Source organism: Talaromyces stipitatus, genomic scaffold, assembly GCF_000003125.1.
Source record: "Talaromyces stipitatus ATCC 10500 scf_1105507295515 genomic scaffold, whole genome shotgun sequence".
Classification (NCBI taxonomy): Eukaryota; Fungi; Ascomycota; class Eurotiomycetes; order Eurotiales; family Trichocomaceae; genus Talaromyces; species Talaromyces stipitatus.
Genome location: NW_002990118.1, coordinates 1,856,141 through 1,871,381, shown reverse-complemented (window position 1 = coordinate 1,871,381; position 15,241 = coordinate 1,856,141). Strand labels below are relative to the sequence as shown.

At 44.9% G+C, this 15,241-nt stretch overlaps 6 protein-coding genes across 6 annotated transcripts, besides 1 other annotated feature; 2 read left to right on the top strand and 4 right to left on the bottom strand.

Moving 5' to 3' along the window:
• Positions 1 to 1,743: 1,743 nt before the first annotated feature.
• On the top strand, positions 1,744 to 3,058 carry TSTA_047290 (epoxide hydrolase, putative; the record flags this gene model as incomplete). Its single annotated transcript, XM_002485186.1, has 3 exons — positions 1,744 to 2,119; positions 2,195 to 2,322; positions 2,492 to 3,058. 3 exons carry the CDS (start codon positions 1,744 to 1,746, stop codon positions 3,056 to 3,058), a joined length of 1,071 nt encoding a protein of 356 aa, XP_002485231.1.
• Positions 3,059 to 3,287: 229 nt separating this feature from the next.
• Positions 3,288 to 4,236, bottom strand: TSTA_047280 (proteasome component Pup3, putative). Its single transcript, XM_002485185.1, has 4 exons — positions 4,108 to 4,236; positions 4,030 to 4,048; positions 3,523 to 3,977; positions 3,288 to 3,472 (listed from the first exon to the last, which is right to left on the bottom strand). The coding sequence occupies exons 1-4, from the start codon at positions 4,108 to 4,110 to the stop codon at positions 3,329 to 3,331; spliced, it is 621 nt and encodes a 206-aa protein (XP_002485230.1). The 5' UTR covers positions 4,111 to 4,236; the 3' UTR covers positions 3,288 to 3,328.
• A 128-nt stretch (positions 4,237 to 4,364) lies between these two features.
• TSTA_047270 (UBX domain protein, putative) lies at positions 4,365 to 6,332 on the top strand. Its single transcript, XM_002485184.1, has 2 exons — positions 4,365 to 4,721; positions 4,769 to 6,332. The coding sequence occupies exons 1-2, from the start codon at positions 4,585 to 4,587 to the stop codon at positions 6,204 to 6,206; spliced, it is 1,575 nt and encodes a 524-aa protein (XP_002485229.1). The 5' UTR covers positions 4,365 to 4,584; the 3' UTR covers positions 6,207 to 6,332.
• Positions 6,333 to 6,348: 16 nt separating this feature from the next.
• On the bottom strand, positions 6,349 to 7,743 carry TSTA_047260 (60S ribosomal protein L36). Its single transcript, XM_002485183.1, has 3 exons — positions 7,610 to 7,743; positions 6,928 to 7,110; positions 6,349 to 6,853 (listed from the first exon to the last, which is right to left on the bottom strand). The coding sequence occupies exons 1-3, from the start codon at positions 7,655 to 7,657 to the stop codon at positions 6,773 to 6,775; spliced, it is 312 nt and encodes a 103-aa protein (XP_002485228.1). The 5' UTR covers positions 7,658 to 7,743; the 3' UTR covers positions 6,349 to 6,772.
• A 298-nt stretch (positions 7,744 to 8,041) lies between these two features.
• On the bottom strand, positions 8,042 to 11,396 carry TSTA_047250 (cytoskeleton organization protein (Dec1), putative; the record flags this gene model as incomplete). Its single annotated transcript, XM_002485182.1, has 8 exons — positions 8,042 to 8,809; positions 8,863 to 8,975; positions 9,038 to 9,788; positions 9,840 to 10,119; positions 10,177 to 10,520; positions 10,592 to 10,768; positions 10,824 to 11,099; positions 11,259 to 11,396. 8 exons carry the CDS (start codon positions 11,394 to 11,396, stop codon positions 8,042 to 8,044), a joined length of 2,847 nt encoding a protein of 948 aa, XP_002485227.1.
• Positions 11,397 to 12,309: 913 nt separating this feature from the next.
• On the bottom strand, positions 12,310 to 13,647 carry TSTA_047240 (cytochrome c oxidase-assembly factor cox23, mitochondrial precursor, putative). Its single transcript, XM_002485181.1, has 4 exons — positions 13,495 to 13,647; positions 12,974 to 13,081; positions 12,794 to 12,821; positions 12,310 to 12,735 (listed from the first exon to the last, which is right to left on the bottom strand). The coding sequence occupies exons 1-4, from the start codon at positions 13,557 to 13,559 to the stop codon at positions 12,649 to 12,651; spliced, it is 288 nt and encodes a 95-aa protein (XP_002485226.1). The 5' UTR covers positions 13,560 to 13,647; the 3' UTR covers positions 12,310 to 12,648.
• Positions 12,655 to 12,695: a microsatellite.
• Positions 13,648 to 15,241: the final 1,594 nt, after the last annotated feature.

Genomic DNA, 15,241 nt, shown 5'->3' with positions numbered 1-15,241 from the left:
TGAGCTCGCTACAGCCCTTTGTAAGCGCGTATGGCCTCGTCGGTGCCTAAATAGGAAGTCATAACAACAAAGGGATATCCCGTTGTACGGCCAGCTAGGGCTTAGGGCTCAACGAGACCACGGAGCGGCACTACAAAGGACCGAGCTTACACGACAGCGATTCTTGCAGCCGTCACACTGAACCTTGGGACTGGCGATGTGGCTGAGACGAGATAAGATTACTTCTCCTGACGTTATTAATTCAGATGAGTCTCTGGATATGTGGACAGACGTCTTGTCAAGATGTTTGACAAGGCAGTTTTCATTGGTGAATGTTGTATGTTCTCTTCCATTCGCTTTTATCCTTTCCATCTCTCTAACTGCTTCGGTCCTCTAAAGACCCGAACCGCAAGTTCATGTGGACGACACAATCAATCAACAAAATCCGACTTATCAACCCCTTACAACAAGCCATCTCTCCCAGGATACGAAACGTAATCCCACCGTGATCCACCATAGAGCAATGCCCTCTTCCATCAAATCGGTGTGATTTTTATCGAAGAATGACGGTATCAAGTCTTAATCTCGGCGCCAGTCCGGTGGATATCCAGTACCCCAGTCAGGATTAACATCGTTCGTATTGGCTTTGGCGTCACGCAGATAGACTGCAGGTGCGGCGGCAGCAATACCAGCCAGGAAGAGGAGAAAAAGACGCATTTCTTGAGGAAGCTTCGAGAGTCTAGGCAATATGATTCTTTGAGAGGTATGATACAGCCAGACTTGAATCCCGGGCAAGTACCAGTATTTATATGTCCGTACCTATCATGAGGTTGCATCAACGAGCGGTTTTATTACTACCTATCTGAGCAATCACTCTTCATACAGGCTAAGGAAGGTTTGGAGGCGCGAATATACGTAAGTATAATTGGATATGGATGTAACAGTAAGTGGAAATGATCAGTAATCACAGATTCTTCTACATAGAAGTCAAGGAACGTGCGTGAATTTCTGAGCTCAAACAAGCTATCTACCCATGCCATGATTAGGTTGAGAATGGAAAGGATCCATTTCTTTACAAATTTATATTTTAACGCACGTGCCGAGGAAGCTTCTAGTACGGACAGATTAGACCCAGATAATCTCATAACCAATATCAGGATTGATGCACCGTAATAGAGGGTACTCACCGGTTATCTTGAATGGAAAGAAGCAGATTTGTTGGAGGAGGTCGAATGGAATCATAGGATTGATCCAGGAGGTTTCGCTCCGCTATATCGTAAACCAGGATCCAAGATCACCAAAGACAATAGGACTAGCGCCCCAGATGGAGAAAAGGATGAAGACAACAGTGACATGACCGGCAATGACAGTCATCACGGTCATGTGATTGGCTTAACCCTCAAACTCTTTACAGAAAGACAGCCAGACTTGCTGAGATGTCGGTGGAAATGTCGCCCTAATTTTGATGGCAGTCGTTCTCAGTGAAGGTTTCATGGTTCCTCATGTTCTTGTACTTTGATGTATGTCGCTATCCATTTGGAGTGCCTACATGAGGAGGTCTGATCAATTTCACGAGGGTCATCAGGTACCTTGGTAATTGCGGGCAAACAGTCATCATTCCTATACTTCCACGCAGCTAGTTACGACGATTTGACTTAACAAAATATTGACATAGTTACTGCTGTTATAAATTTGAACACCTAGGTAATATCTAGACAACAACTCTGGCAAAAGACTTGACGTATCCACGTCACTATCCTCTCAATGGAAGCACCAACAAACACCCCATCAAATCTATCCAACCCCCGCATCAGACCCTTCAAAATCTCCATCCCAGATTCTCAAATCACTGCTCTCCATCAAAAACTCGAGCTGGCATCCTTTCCTGATGAACTCGAACTGGACAAATTTCAAGAATGGGATATGGGCGCCCCCCTGGAGGATATCAAACGGCTCACAGCACATTGGAAGGGTCCCTTTGATTGGCGCAAAGCGGAGCAAGATTTAAATGATATTTTGCCGCAGTATATGACTACTGTATCTGTTGAAGGCGGGTTTGGGATGTTGATGTACATTTTGTGTATCAGCGGAGTCGGATTCGAGAAGGGAGAAAGGCTGTTCCGTTATTGTTTCTGCATGGGTGTATGGTATATCTCTTTCATTTCGTCTCCATGCTTAAAGTGAATTTACGATAGATGCTGATATACTTGCATAGGGCCCGGTAGCTTCATCGAACTGAAAAAAGTGCTTCCTCTCTTAACCCAAGGAGACGATGATCAACCAACGTTCGATGTCGTTGCACCTTCACTACCGAATTTTGGTTTTTCCCCAGGTATATCAAAGGTGTGATTCTCATCCTACTCTGTTTGCATTTAACTAATATCAAGGATCAGAAAGGATTTGGAATGGCCCAATACGCCGAATCAATGCATGCACTGATGCGCATACTAGGATACTCAGAATACGGTCCGTATATCCCTACTTCCTACCTGAGAACACTAACACAATACAGTCATCCAAGGCGGCGATTGGGGCTCCTTCCATCGCCCGTACAATGGCAATTCGATATCCCAAAACCATTAAAGCCTTACACCTCAACTTCATCCCTTCACCACCACCATACCCTTGGCGAAACCCGCTTTTATTTCTACAAGGCCTGTTAGGATTCATAATACCACCTTTCTCAGCTTCCAATCGACAAAAGATAGCCATAACTCAAACCTATCTGGAGCGGGAGAATGCCTACGCAAGACAACAGGATACATACCCGCAAACACTGGGATATGCATTAAACGACAGTCCCGTGGGACTGTTGGCATGGATATACGACAAATTACATCGATGGACGGAAGGGTATCCCTGGACAGATGAGGAAGTACTCCAGTGGGTTTCCATATATGCCTTTTCAAAAGCAGGACCTGCGGCTTCGTTACGTATATATCACGAATCGGTTACGAAGCCGGATTTGACTGCTTATGAGGAAGGGGTTACGTGGTTATCGCGTGACCAAGTTGTGTCGACTCGTATACCGAGTTGTGTCAAGATAGCTGTTGCTAGTTTCCCTGGGGAGATAATGTAGATTCCGAGTACGTGGTTGAGAGCAATTGGGAATATCGTGCAGGAGACTGAGATTGAGAAAGGGGGGCATTTTGCTGCGTGGGAGACACCAGAGATATTGGTGCAGGATTTGAGGGATTTTATGGGGAAGTCTTGAAAAGGTTATGGTGTTGTTCGGAGCTCCAAGTAAGGATGGGTTCTAGTCCACATATCAGGGAGTTGCTGTATGTTTAAACAGAGTGCCAATGTATGAAAAGTGGTGAGAAACGGTTAAATTGGATAAACGACCTGTCTAATCTTGTCGTCCTTTCAGTAATCTCTTTGTGACCTTGTCCTTCTCTATAATATAGACATTAGCACCCCAGCCGGAGAGTGCGTCTCTGTCGACAGCATTCAAAAGTGCCTGAGAAATAGTCTCGAAAAGATCCTCGGGGCCCTAATCACTAATTAGTATGTGCCGGTAACAAGGGATACAAGATAACACACCAAATCAGGCTCCCACAGTCCCTCACAAGTACCAAATAACTGATCACTAGCTGTGCCACTGACAATAAAGTCCTTGGCAAAGTCGATACATCCGATACTATCAAACCCGCAAATGAATGGCTTCCCAGTTGTATGATTGATTCCCGCAATGACAGGAGACACGAAATAAGGACCGAATCGTCGCTCGTACAGACTTGAGCTGACGAGATTTGCAAGCGTCTGTGGGGAAATGTGTCGTTCTTCACGAAGTCGGTACATGTTGACCTTGTAGCGGAACAGATCGGAGACGGTGGTTACGTCAGTTGCGAGGCCCGTTAGACCGAGATAAGTGGACGGGGCGTAGTTGAAGATTTTGGGGAAGTTGTTGGATACCGTCAGGGCTTGCATACCCAGTCGAAGATCACAGGCGATTGCGACACAGTCTTTTCCCACCATGGCCACGCAGGCACCACCATCTTTCAATGAGTTAGTATTTGTGAAATAAACAACGAAGAGTCGGGATCATACTGATGTCGAAGGGTGAGCTCTAGATGAAGAAGTCAGTTAGCTATTCATTAGGAGAGGACTGGGAGCTCCAGAGCATACCATGATGAACTATTTTATCAACCAAAGACCGATATATCGTGCAAATACAGCTGATACTAAAGACGACAATCGTAGAGCAGGAATACAGGCGACAACAGCAGAAGAAAGGTGGTGATGGGAAGTGTGTTTGCTTAAGATGAAGCTGTAGGCGGCCAACAACGCGAGTCTGAAAGGGAGCTCGGGCCAGGCGGTAACCCGATTGGGATGTCCGTCCAGAATGACGCTCAGCGGGCGCCTGTCTTTGCCAGAATCTCATCGAACTTCAGCTTAGCAAGCTTACTTCTGCATCGGATTATTTGTCTTTGCTTATTCTGATACTATATGCTCATCTCTGAAGTCCTTCTCGGATTAGTTTCATCATCACGCCGTTATCATCGGCGTTGGATAGCATCAAAGTAAAGCTGCCCCGCTTTACAATCCGGGGTCGCTTCGTCATTCAGAGAATCTCTACACAAATACTTCGTGCCACCAATAACCATGAGCTCCCATGTTGTGGTGATCGATTCTACAGCTAGACGAGCCACTATCAAGACAGCCCCATCGAAACCCTTGGCAGATGTACTGCAAGAAGCTTGCACTAAGCTAGGACTGAATGCCAGTCAATATGGCCTCAAGTGAGTAGTCTCTATCAGTCTGGCAACTCAGATACTAATTTCTACAGACACCAAAGTAAACAACTTGATTTGTCACTTCTCTTCCGACTGTCCGGTCTAAGCTCCGGCGCAAAACTCGAACTCGTACAACTTTCAAAATCACCGTCCGTTGTGACAGTTGCCCTTCAACTTCCAGAGTCCGAATCACAGGGTGTCCCGAACGGGCGACTTCTTGACAAATTTCCTAGTACAACAACGCTATGGCTGGTACTGAGGAAATTCGAAGCTGGTGTTGCCGGGAATGGATCTACAAGAAATTTGACTGCCCGAGCTGCGCCTGCTACAGATAGTGGAAATAACGGGACTGGGAGGTTATATTATCAGACACCGGTATTACAAGTAATGGGTCGAGAGTTGGCAGAATTTTCGGATTTGCAAAAGTCATTGGCACAGTTGGGTTTTAATAGTGGCAATGTGCTTTTTCGATTATCGTTCCGGACGACACAACAACCGTTCGAAGAAGCAGTGGCGATGATTGATAAATATTTTGAGGCACATGGTGAGAAAGCTAAGGTCAGCTCTACAGCCGAGACGATAACAGCTGCCACAGGATTAAATGAGCCAGCGCAATTATTAGAACCTGCCGCAACGACTGGCCTGACTGAAGCAGAACCTATGGATACACAAGAGGATATAACACAACCAGCTGCCGGGGTCCCTGTATCAGATCCGCAACGAACAGAAGCAGTCGCTCCTCCGCTTGTGTCTGATCGACCAGTCACTGTCTATAAACCACCCACAAATACAACTCCTCATTCAGCTTTAACATCCTACAACGAAGAAGATTATGTCCCTAGCATTGAACATGCCAAATCACATCAAGGACGACTCAACCAGCTATCCCGGAATGTTCGCCTTCCAAGTGATAAAGAAATTGCCGAAAAGGAAGCCGCCGAGCAGGAAAAGTTAGCAGCAATCACAGAAATAGACGTCAAAATTCGATTCCCGGAGCAGAGTCAGGTTGTTGCCAAATTCAAGCAGACGGACACTGGATCACATCTCTATTCGTTTGTACGAGGATGCTTGAACCCAACATTCGCCAACGAGAAGTTCCAACTAGTAGTATTCGGGGCAGCAGTAAAGCAGTCACGGACCGGTCCCGGTGGTTCGAGTCAGGCAATCCCAGATTCAGATCAACAGTATCTGATCAAAGACCAGGGTCTACGAGGAAGGGTCCTTGTAAATTTCACATGGATTGATAATAAGCAAGCATCTGCCATGACGGCAGCGACGCGGATGACGAGTCTCTTAAAACCGGAACTCAGCAGACAGGCGCAAGACATCCAGATCCCTAGTGTGCCTGGAGTTGTCGAAGGAGATAATAAGGATAAACCATCACTCATAAATAGACTTGGGACGAAAGGTGAAGGAGAAGGTGGAAGTCAGTCTCATGGACCCAAAAAGGGAGGAGTGCCGAAATGGCTGAAACTTCCTGGGAAGAAATGAGTGTATCATGATGGGTAAATTTTGTATATTTTATGACTAGCAGAATGCGTTGTCTATTTTTCTGAAATCTGTTACGAAACGAAAGACAGTACGTGGTTGATTGTACAATATATACAAACTACGTTATGTAAACAGTCAGGTTGTCCGACATCTCATCTTCATATTTCATCTAATTGTGTTATTGTGTGTAATGAGAACGTGATCGGTCAGGAAAAATCTGGATATCACAACCATCAAATCATCGACACACCCGCCTCATCCATCCATCTGTTCAATCATCCCCTTCCGTTATTCCAACCTGCCACATCATCTGAGAGACCCATGAGTTCGGTAATAAAGAAAAAAAACATGAAAATCACCCTCATATCGTAATCGATTATCTCATGAGGGGTTTTCGGAGAAGAAAGGGTCGGACTCGGCCAAACAGTTTGACATGATCAATGTGAGAAGAATAAAAATGCGATCGATCATTGCATTTGCGCCATGTTTTTTATATTCCGGAAGCACATTAAACGAAACTGAACACATGAAGAAAAGGAAAAAAGAAATAAAATTTTTGATTTCCTTTAGTGACCAGCTCGTCGGGCTTCAGCGATGACCTTCTGCATTTCGTCGACCTTGGCCTTGGCGCGGCCCATTGTACCGAGCTGTAGAAGATAAATATGTTAGCAAGACTTCCCTTTATGAAGCCGATTTCTCGTGAAGAAAGGATGTTACGAACTCTCTTCTTCGCAAGCTTCCTGGCACGCTTGTCCTGGGAGTTCCTCAACAATTCGACAACGCGGCGCTCATAAGGGGCAAGACCGGCGACTTCCTTGACGATTTCGCGGACAAAGGCGGTGCGGTTGGAAATGCGGCCTTTGCTGCGGCTGATGCGGGCCTTGGTCTCGATAGGGGTGGTTTTCTGTTTAAAGTAGTGGGTTAGTTTATGCTTGATGTTATTGTCATGTCTGGTCCATTGTCAAGTGTTTGTCGTTGTGATTGGGGCTCAGTCTCAGTTTGATTCTGGGCATCGGTTATGTGTCGTATCGCGTCGTCCAAGTCGCTTCGTTCGATAAATATCGTACTGACTTCCATCTCTGCCAGTGTCGCGCTATATACGCATAAGACCGAAATTCCATGTTTGCACCATCCGAGTGAACGATCATAAAACTGTCGTATAGGCTGATTGAATCCTTTTAAGCGAGTATATTTCCTCTTTCCCAATGTACACACTATCCCATCCGTATCCTCTCGACTCGCCTAATCCCTTCAACGCGCAATATCGCCAAATAACCAGGAACACCCAACCGCAATCAAAGCATCGAACCGTCGAAAAACCGCCGAACTGAGAATGAGAATCTCCCAAACACCAACAACATCCACCATCCAAAATCACCAAGAAAAAAAGAAAGATAACATACGTGACCCTTATTCAAACCAACAATGAGACCAGAACGTTCCTTCGCCATTTTTAACTGGATTTTATCGAGTATGTTTGGCGAGAAAAAAGAATGTCGATTGTCGAATTGTCGAGAGGTTTCTCGTCGTTCGCTTCGAGGAAGAAACAAATCTTGGTCGGATTTTGCGCTGGGTCTTTTGGCCGAAAGTAGTTTGGCTTGGGAGTTGGATTTGTTAGCGTTAGTTGAGGGTGGTGTCCGTAGGCGAGTGGGTAGGGTTTAGGGCTTAGGGCTGGCGGAGGGGGCATTTTTGTTGCGGGTCACGTGGATCTGCTTCGTAAGAAGACTTGGACTACACTAGAGCTAAAATATCTGTGAGTAGTAGATAGAGTATGTATTTTGTATGTATATTTTTCAAAAAATATATCTACTACCACTACACCATGTCACCATCCTTCATTTGATTGATAATACCCCTCCAAGTGCCTCTTCCCAGCTTTCTAGGAGCTCTCCGCAAAAGACCTCCACAGCACTCGCATCCAGCGTTTGTTCTAGTTCATTTGCAAGCTCATTGTTGGTATCGTTCGACTCTTCGACTTGGCTCTGCTGAAATATCAGGTCGGTCAAAGCACCGAGCACCCCTGATCCTATGACACTGGACCTCAAAGTTCGCGTGTTGGATTTGATTTGCTCCTGAAGTTTATTTGCTGCTTCTTTGAGACCTTGCACTGCTTCCTTGGAGGGTTTGGTACCGGATTTCGGTAATTTCTTCGACGATGTCTCTAACAACGATATTGTGGATGACAATACCTTGAGAGTCTCTAGAAGCAAGATGCTAGTGTGAAGGTATTGCCAAAAAGGCAGCGGCCTCTTGCCGTTTCCTTCTGATGACACAGAGATCGTAGTGTTTGCAAATAGATCAGCCTCATCTGACACACTTTGAAGTGTCTTCGAAACCCATTCTTCCATCTGATTGAAAATCTTGTTAATATCTTGTCCAACGACTGATTTGGAATCGGACAGTAACAAGGTCGCTTTCAGTAGTAGACGATGGAATTCGGCATTGCTCCTCTCAGCTAATGTCATATCATCAACAACGTCAGACATGTCCAAAATCTCAATGTCAGGAAGCGCCGTGTCTGGTTTGATTGGCTTTTGTGACAAGAGTTGGTGATTCAAACCCCAGATTTTGTCGATTATGCCCGTCGCACTGATCCAGCGTTTCTATGAAGTCAAAGTATTAGCAAAGGCCATATATCTTTACTTATGGTTCCTACCTTTGGCAATGGCCCGAGCCGCAACCTTTCCTCGAGCGATGGCGCGCCCAATGGTTCACAGTTCATGAAAGCATCAAACGTCCGCTTGTCCACCACCTCGGACTCGTCTAAAACTATTAAGCAGCCAGTCAATAACTGATTTATTTTGAGACCTAAAAGTCTAAGCGGAACTTACTGATATCATCGAATCTAGAAAATCGATCTTTTCCTTGTAATCTATCAAGTCGGCGTGCTTCGAGAGCCCACATGCGTCTGCAGATACTATTCCTCAAGCTCTGTTGAAGCTCAATCGTACCTTCAACATTGGCATAGCTTCCAAGATTCAATCCCATTGTTCGCTGCCTCGTTGCCGTTCGGTCAGCATGGTCGTAAAAGTTGATTGCGTGAGAAAGAGCGACTTCAGGGATGAAATCTTTGAATTCGGCTTCGATAGGTGGCGCTCCGAGTGGATGAATTGTGGCAATGCGAGTATATAGATTGTGTGCCACGGTTTCGTTTTGAATCTGTTTCACAGAGAGCTTGCTAAAGGTTTTCATGGCAATTGAGCCTGCACCGAGAAGGAGGTATACTCTCACGAGAAGAAGCAGGATTTGATAATTGTGTGGCGAGTTTTGACAGAGATATTCTAATATCGCTGCGGAACGAATCAGTTCCGCAGTAGGAGGCTTTTCCTGACTAGGCTGCCCTTGACTGTCATTTAATCGGATAAGGGCCGTGACCGCAAGTAGTCCAAGATCGTCTCTTGGCTGATTTTCGATTGTCTTGTCTGTGGCTTCTTCTTTCTTCATAGCACGGTACATTGTGAGACAACGTGATACGAAGGCCTCAACTCTTTTCCTGGACGACAAGGGGCCAGAGAAAACTTTGAAGCAGTAATCGAGCTTATAGGCGTTAATGATTGTGATCTGTTGAGCAGTGACAGACACCTAAAGAGTATTAGCTAGTAGATAGCGAAAGTTATTAGTGCATATACGTACATCTTTCTGACCAGCAGCTTTCTCCAAGGCATAATCGACTAACTCCAAGATTTGAGTCGGGTCTAAGCGTGAGGCGTATTTCCGGATATCATCAAAGCAGTACATCTTGGTACTATTTGAATCATAAAAGTTGCGGAGATCAGCAAGGTAGTCAGATTGTGCAAGTTCACCGCTTTTCAATCTCCATGTTGAAACCTCCAAACGGGCAAGGTGAGCATTCCTTGATTTCGGAAAACGTTGGGCGAATTTCTGAACGAACGATACTGTATCTTCGCAAGTCCTGACCATTTCCAGGTTAATGATGAGACATAATATCCAAGGTACAAAAGCAACCTACTTTTTGTCATCCATCTTCTTGGTTGAGTCTAACAGAAGGCTCCAAACTCCCCAGTCATCTCTTTCTTGTAGAAGCTTCTTTGCCGATTCGTCTTCGTCTGGCATAGTCAAAAGCTCTTTGGCATAGCCAAGGCCATCCATCCACTTCTCTGCTCTTTCTAGAGCGAGTAACTTCTCTCGAATGAAGGACCAGTCGTTCTGAACCAATCGTGAGTTCAGCCCCAGGTTATCGCTATTAAGGATTTTTAAAGCCTCATCATCTCGACCTTGCGACTGGAAGATCTTGATCAGGAGAATCAACTCCTCGGCGGTCTGGATAGCTCTTGGGGGACTCAACAATTCTTTCTATAAACGTTAAGTTGTAAGTCATCGAGGCCTCGGTATAGAGGATAGTCTCCGTCGTTGTAGGCACATACAGGATCAGCTGGCACATTTTCCGCAGCCTTGGATATCATGCGATATGCTAGAGTCCCAAAGAGTTTGCGTTCAGACTCGGAAGAATTCGAATTCACAGCCAAGAGATGGCACAGAAAGATTGCCCAAAGATAGTACTTTCGTTGCTTGGGGAAGTTTGCATTCAGACTCATAGCAGCCTACAATCGTCATTCAGTAACTCGGCCTAGTTATCCTTCGAGAGTATCCACAAACCTTCTGCGCAGACTTCCAGTCTTCCCCTTCGAACGACCTGATAAACCATTGAGACTGAATTTCATGATCCTGAGGCTTTGTTTTGGCTGCTTTCTCCCAGAGACCTCTTGCTGTATCCTCATGACCTTTTATCGAGTTCAGAGTTGAGTTCAATAAGTCTATGGTGTCCAAGTCTGTGGTAGGAGGGTCAAGTTTGCATATCTCGAGCGTTGCGGCGATTCCTTGCCGTGAATGTGTTTGATCGGGGTGTAGGAAGAGAATGTGCGCTTTCCAAGCCTATGGCCACGGACAGATTAGCTGACCATCCAACCCTCGTCGTATATATGGATACATCACAAATAGATAGAAGATAAGTGTAGGTCAATTGTTCAGAGTGAAATAAAAGAAATACCCTGACCAACGAAGTCATATGGTTTAATGCTCTAACTCACTCACTCTTAGAAACCTCGTATCCTCGCCCTTTTTGATCCTCTTATCAATAAGCTGTAAAGCCTGCTTCAGGTTATGAGAGTCAATGGCCTCTTGTATCTGTTTGTTGCGTCGCTGGAACACTGGATCTGCTGTTGCAGACATGGTTGTTGTCTTCCCCGCACCGCGTTGACAGGATTTCTTGTTCTCTTGCTCTCTGTTCTCGTTGCTGTTTGTTTCGACCAATGCACTCAACCGTATCAAATTTCAAATTGCCTCTCCGAAGTTTTGTGAGGCCGTATGTACTCGGGAAGTGCAAGAAGCTATGATCTAGCAAGCAGCGTTGTCACAGTCCAGCTCCAGCCGGCACAACAATCTTTTTTTGCAAATGCGGGGAACCACCGCCTTCCTCCTGTGACAACTTTCAACTATGTATTTGTTTACATTTATTCCTTTTTGACAATTTCCTAACATTCTTGCTCGCTACTCTGCAGGTTCGAATTGTCATCACAAAGCTTCCTATTGAGTTGTTTGAACTCGCCATTATCAAAATATATCAACTCCGGGAGATAACTTGTACAGAGAGAACAAATGGTAACTAATCTTGACGAAAAGTGAGACCAGTACACTATTCCCTAGGTAGAGTATATGTTGAACCTGTAATGTCTTACATATATCATGCCTAGATAGGAATTAAGACGCTTGTGTCGGAACTAAAACGTAATACCATTTCACCAAAAAGGACGCCCTTGAAGGGAATTTGGTATTTTTGAGGTATTTGCGAACCGTTCCGTAGTTCGACTTCTGTATCCTGCTAGTCACGTGATTTTATTTCCAACAGCTTGGTCCGTCACCTGACCGGATATAGGCAAGCGGATCTCCATCCAAAAGGCCTACAAAACAGTGATCGGGAGGTCTGATTTCGCACCTCCATCCTTGAGATCGGAGCTTGTCCGCAAATACGTCCAATAGCAAGATCTAAACTTGGAAGGTGCAGTACTATCACTACGTAGTCTTTCAAGTCTGTAGTATCACCTGCCTAGTCGATAAACCGAGAAGACGGACATACAGCATATTCACACAAAGATCCTATTCCTATATTGTAAAAGTACATAATTCCTATAAACTCGAAACAAAACGCCTATTTTACCAAACATGCAAGTGTTGATAGAAAATTTGAGATATTCATGATAGCACATGATTGCTGAATCGGGAATGGGAATCCCCCAGGCGATCGTCCTGTCCCGGGCATGCCGGGAGATGGGGATAGAGATAAGGGATGAGAAAAACGAAGAAACCCGGTCTGGGAGTCGATGATGGAGATGGAATTGGTACATGATCAAGTCTGGCCATTGATCGGATCCGAGATACTTGCATTATCAGGGTGAATGCGTATCCTCGAAGATCGATAGAGATATTATGCTTGTTGTTGCTGTGGTTGTTGCGCTTGTTGTGCTTGTTGTTCTGAAAATGCTTTGACTCTGGTGAGTTTTCGCGAATTCAACTGGATACATCAATCAGTATAAAACCATAGAGTAGGTGAAGAAGAAATCGTCACATACCCACTCCTTCTTACAATCTCGATATGCCCTATACTCCGAGATTCAGCATGAGAATTGAACATGAAAAACAAACAGTACAATTCACGACACATCGAGAGCTATGACTTCGATACATAGCAACTCGAACAAAAACATATACACAAGAGGAAAGGAAAAAACTCAGACGAAGCTATTACTCACTGAAAATAGTCACCACACATCTCTCGGTCACCTGCATTTCGGCGCATGCACCTGATACTCCGGTCCGCAAACGCTTGACACGGGTCGTAATATTCACTTGCGCTTTTACTATACGTAGTAGAAAGTTTACTGTTAGTATTGTCAAAAGAAAAGGAGAGGGAAGAAGAGGGTCTGTATGGATTTGAACATGTGATCAGAGGGAATGAGTCAAGAGGTGCATTCAAACCCAAGAAAGAGGAAAAAAAGAGAACCAAGAAAAAAAAAAGCCGAAAATGCCAATATAACTGCATAGTAGCATGCCGTGTCCATTAAGGATTGGACGCCTCTTTCGGGACTATGTGGTTCCTTGCTGGGCGGCAAAGATCCTTCACCGGCCAAAATGGAAGTATACTCAAAGACGAACAGGATGGGGCAGACATCGAACTTTCACAGAATATGAAGGTAGTGTATACCAACATGGGAGTAGCTGGTGTAGCTGGTGTAGTTGCATCTCGCTAACTCAAGTGGTAGCGCAAACTCACTTTTCGAATTTCTTCTCGGCTTTCGACCATGAGGATGTTTCCTCTTCTTTTGTTGTTGACGCCATATTGTCTTCCTTTCTCTTTGATCCCCTTTTTTATGCACAGATCAGGTTTATGGACAAATCGCAGACAAATTAAGGATGCTCTGTCGTTGAGAATCTCCAAGTGGGTCTCTCCATCAGCCGAGCTAGAGACAACACGTGATAATAAGCGCCTGCGCTAAACCTAATATGAAATTAAGGTATTTTAGCTGTTTTGATTGGTTGATTGTAGTATTCGTATTCTGTGGATGTGATTGGTTGGTTATAGTACGTCTCTATACATTGACGAAGAACATACTGATTCAGCAGCATTCAATTGGTTTAAATACAATTTATTCTTATTGCTTTGGGATGCATCCAGTCTATTTAGTAGTACGTACTGCATTCCAGTATTAGCGCTAGTGTGCGTTTCGGCTTTGTCCATATGATTTTAGGTTCTAGACTCTGTATTCCCACGTAGTACTGCCCCAGCGTCCATTCAAATAGCCATAGTACTCAAGAATAATCACAGCCTGTTAACATTAATATCCTTCCTATTTCGGAATGCTTTCAGAAAACATGTCAATTTCAAGTGTCTGATATATGCGCATGGGTCGACGGGATTCACTTTCCGCAAACTAGAACCACTCAACCCCGCTCAAGCCCAGATTCTCGTTGTTAAACTGCTAGCTTATGGGAGTTGGGTTTTATCTTATACTTTATATGTATAAACGATGGAATGGTCACATCGTCGTAGTGCAGCTTCAATCTGGACCCTGCACGGGCGAGTTCCCACCACTCTGTATGGGAGATAACGTAACTAATATCCCGGATTCTCCGAGTATGTAAGTCTTCACGCTGTATCTGGATAGTCAGTTCTCAGAACAATCTAGTAGGAGTGTTACCATCCTCATCGTCATAATGATGATCGTTAAAATCCTTTATCATGATCATAAATCCAAATCCAGAGTGTTGACCACAGAAAATGCCGATAACGGATATAGTTAGGGTAACGACTAACTACGGATAATCAGATATCGCCCGCTTTGACGATCCAGATCCCATATCCCAAAACGAGTCAAAAAGTCCATTCAAAACCCACTAAGCCGAAACGTTGTCGCAAACTGCCCCTCCACACCTCGCGTGGGCCCTGATCCGGCTCGTTTCTGCTTTCTTTTTTCTTTTTCTTGTCTGTACGTCGATCAGACCTTCATGATTTATCGTTTGCATTCCGGACAAGTTTTCTTTCCTTCTTCCAAGGCCAAAGTTTTTGTTCGGTCCAGTTCCAGATGACTAGATGGATAGTCGTAAAATCGTAATTCGCTTATCATCGAGTCTGTCTCCACCGATACAAGTCGAAAAACCAATCTTTGGTGTCCAAGGTGGTGGTCGGTGCCAAACCAAACATAGGCACAATTTCCATACACGAACAAGGAGTAGGCCGGAAAGTGGATTCATCACTAATCGCGCTAGGGTTTGTGATGTGTCATAGTCTTGTCGAATAACGATTGACCCGGGTCACGATGTGACTATCATGGTTGCTATTTGCGCGAAAGAAAACCGAACTGCCAGTACACAAGTCACCGGAGCATGTTTTGTTTGATGTGGAATATTGCTTCTGGACGCCACACAGGTGTCTGCCGGGTCATCGTAACCAACTCGGTTTAGTCGGATGGCGGGTCGACAGTAAGTTTGATGGTCCAGAATCGTAGTCCTGCTGGAGCTTG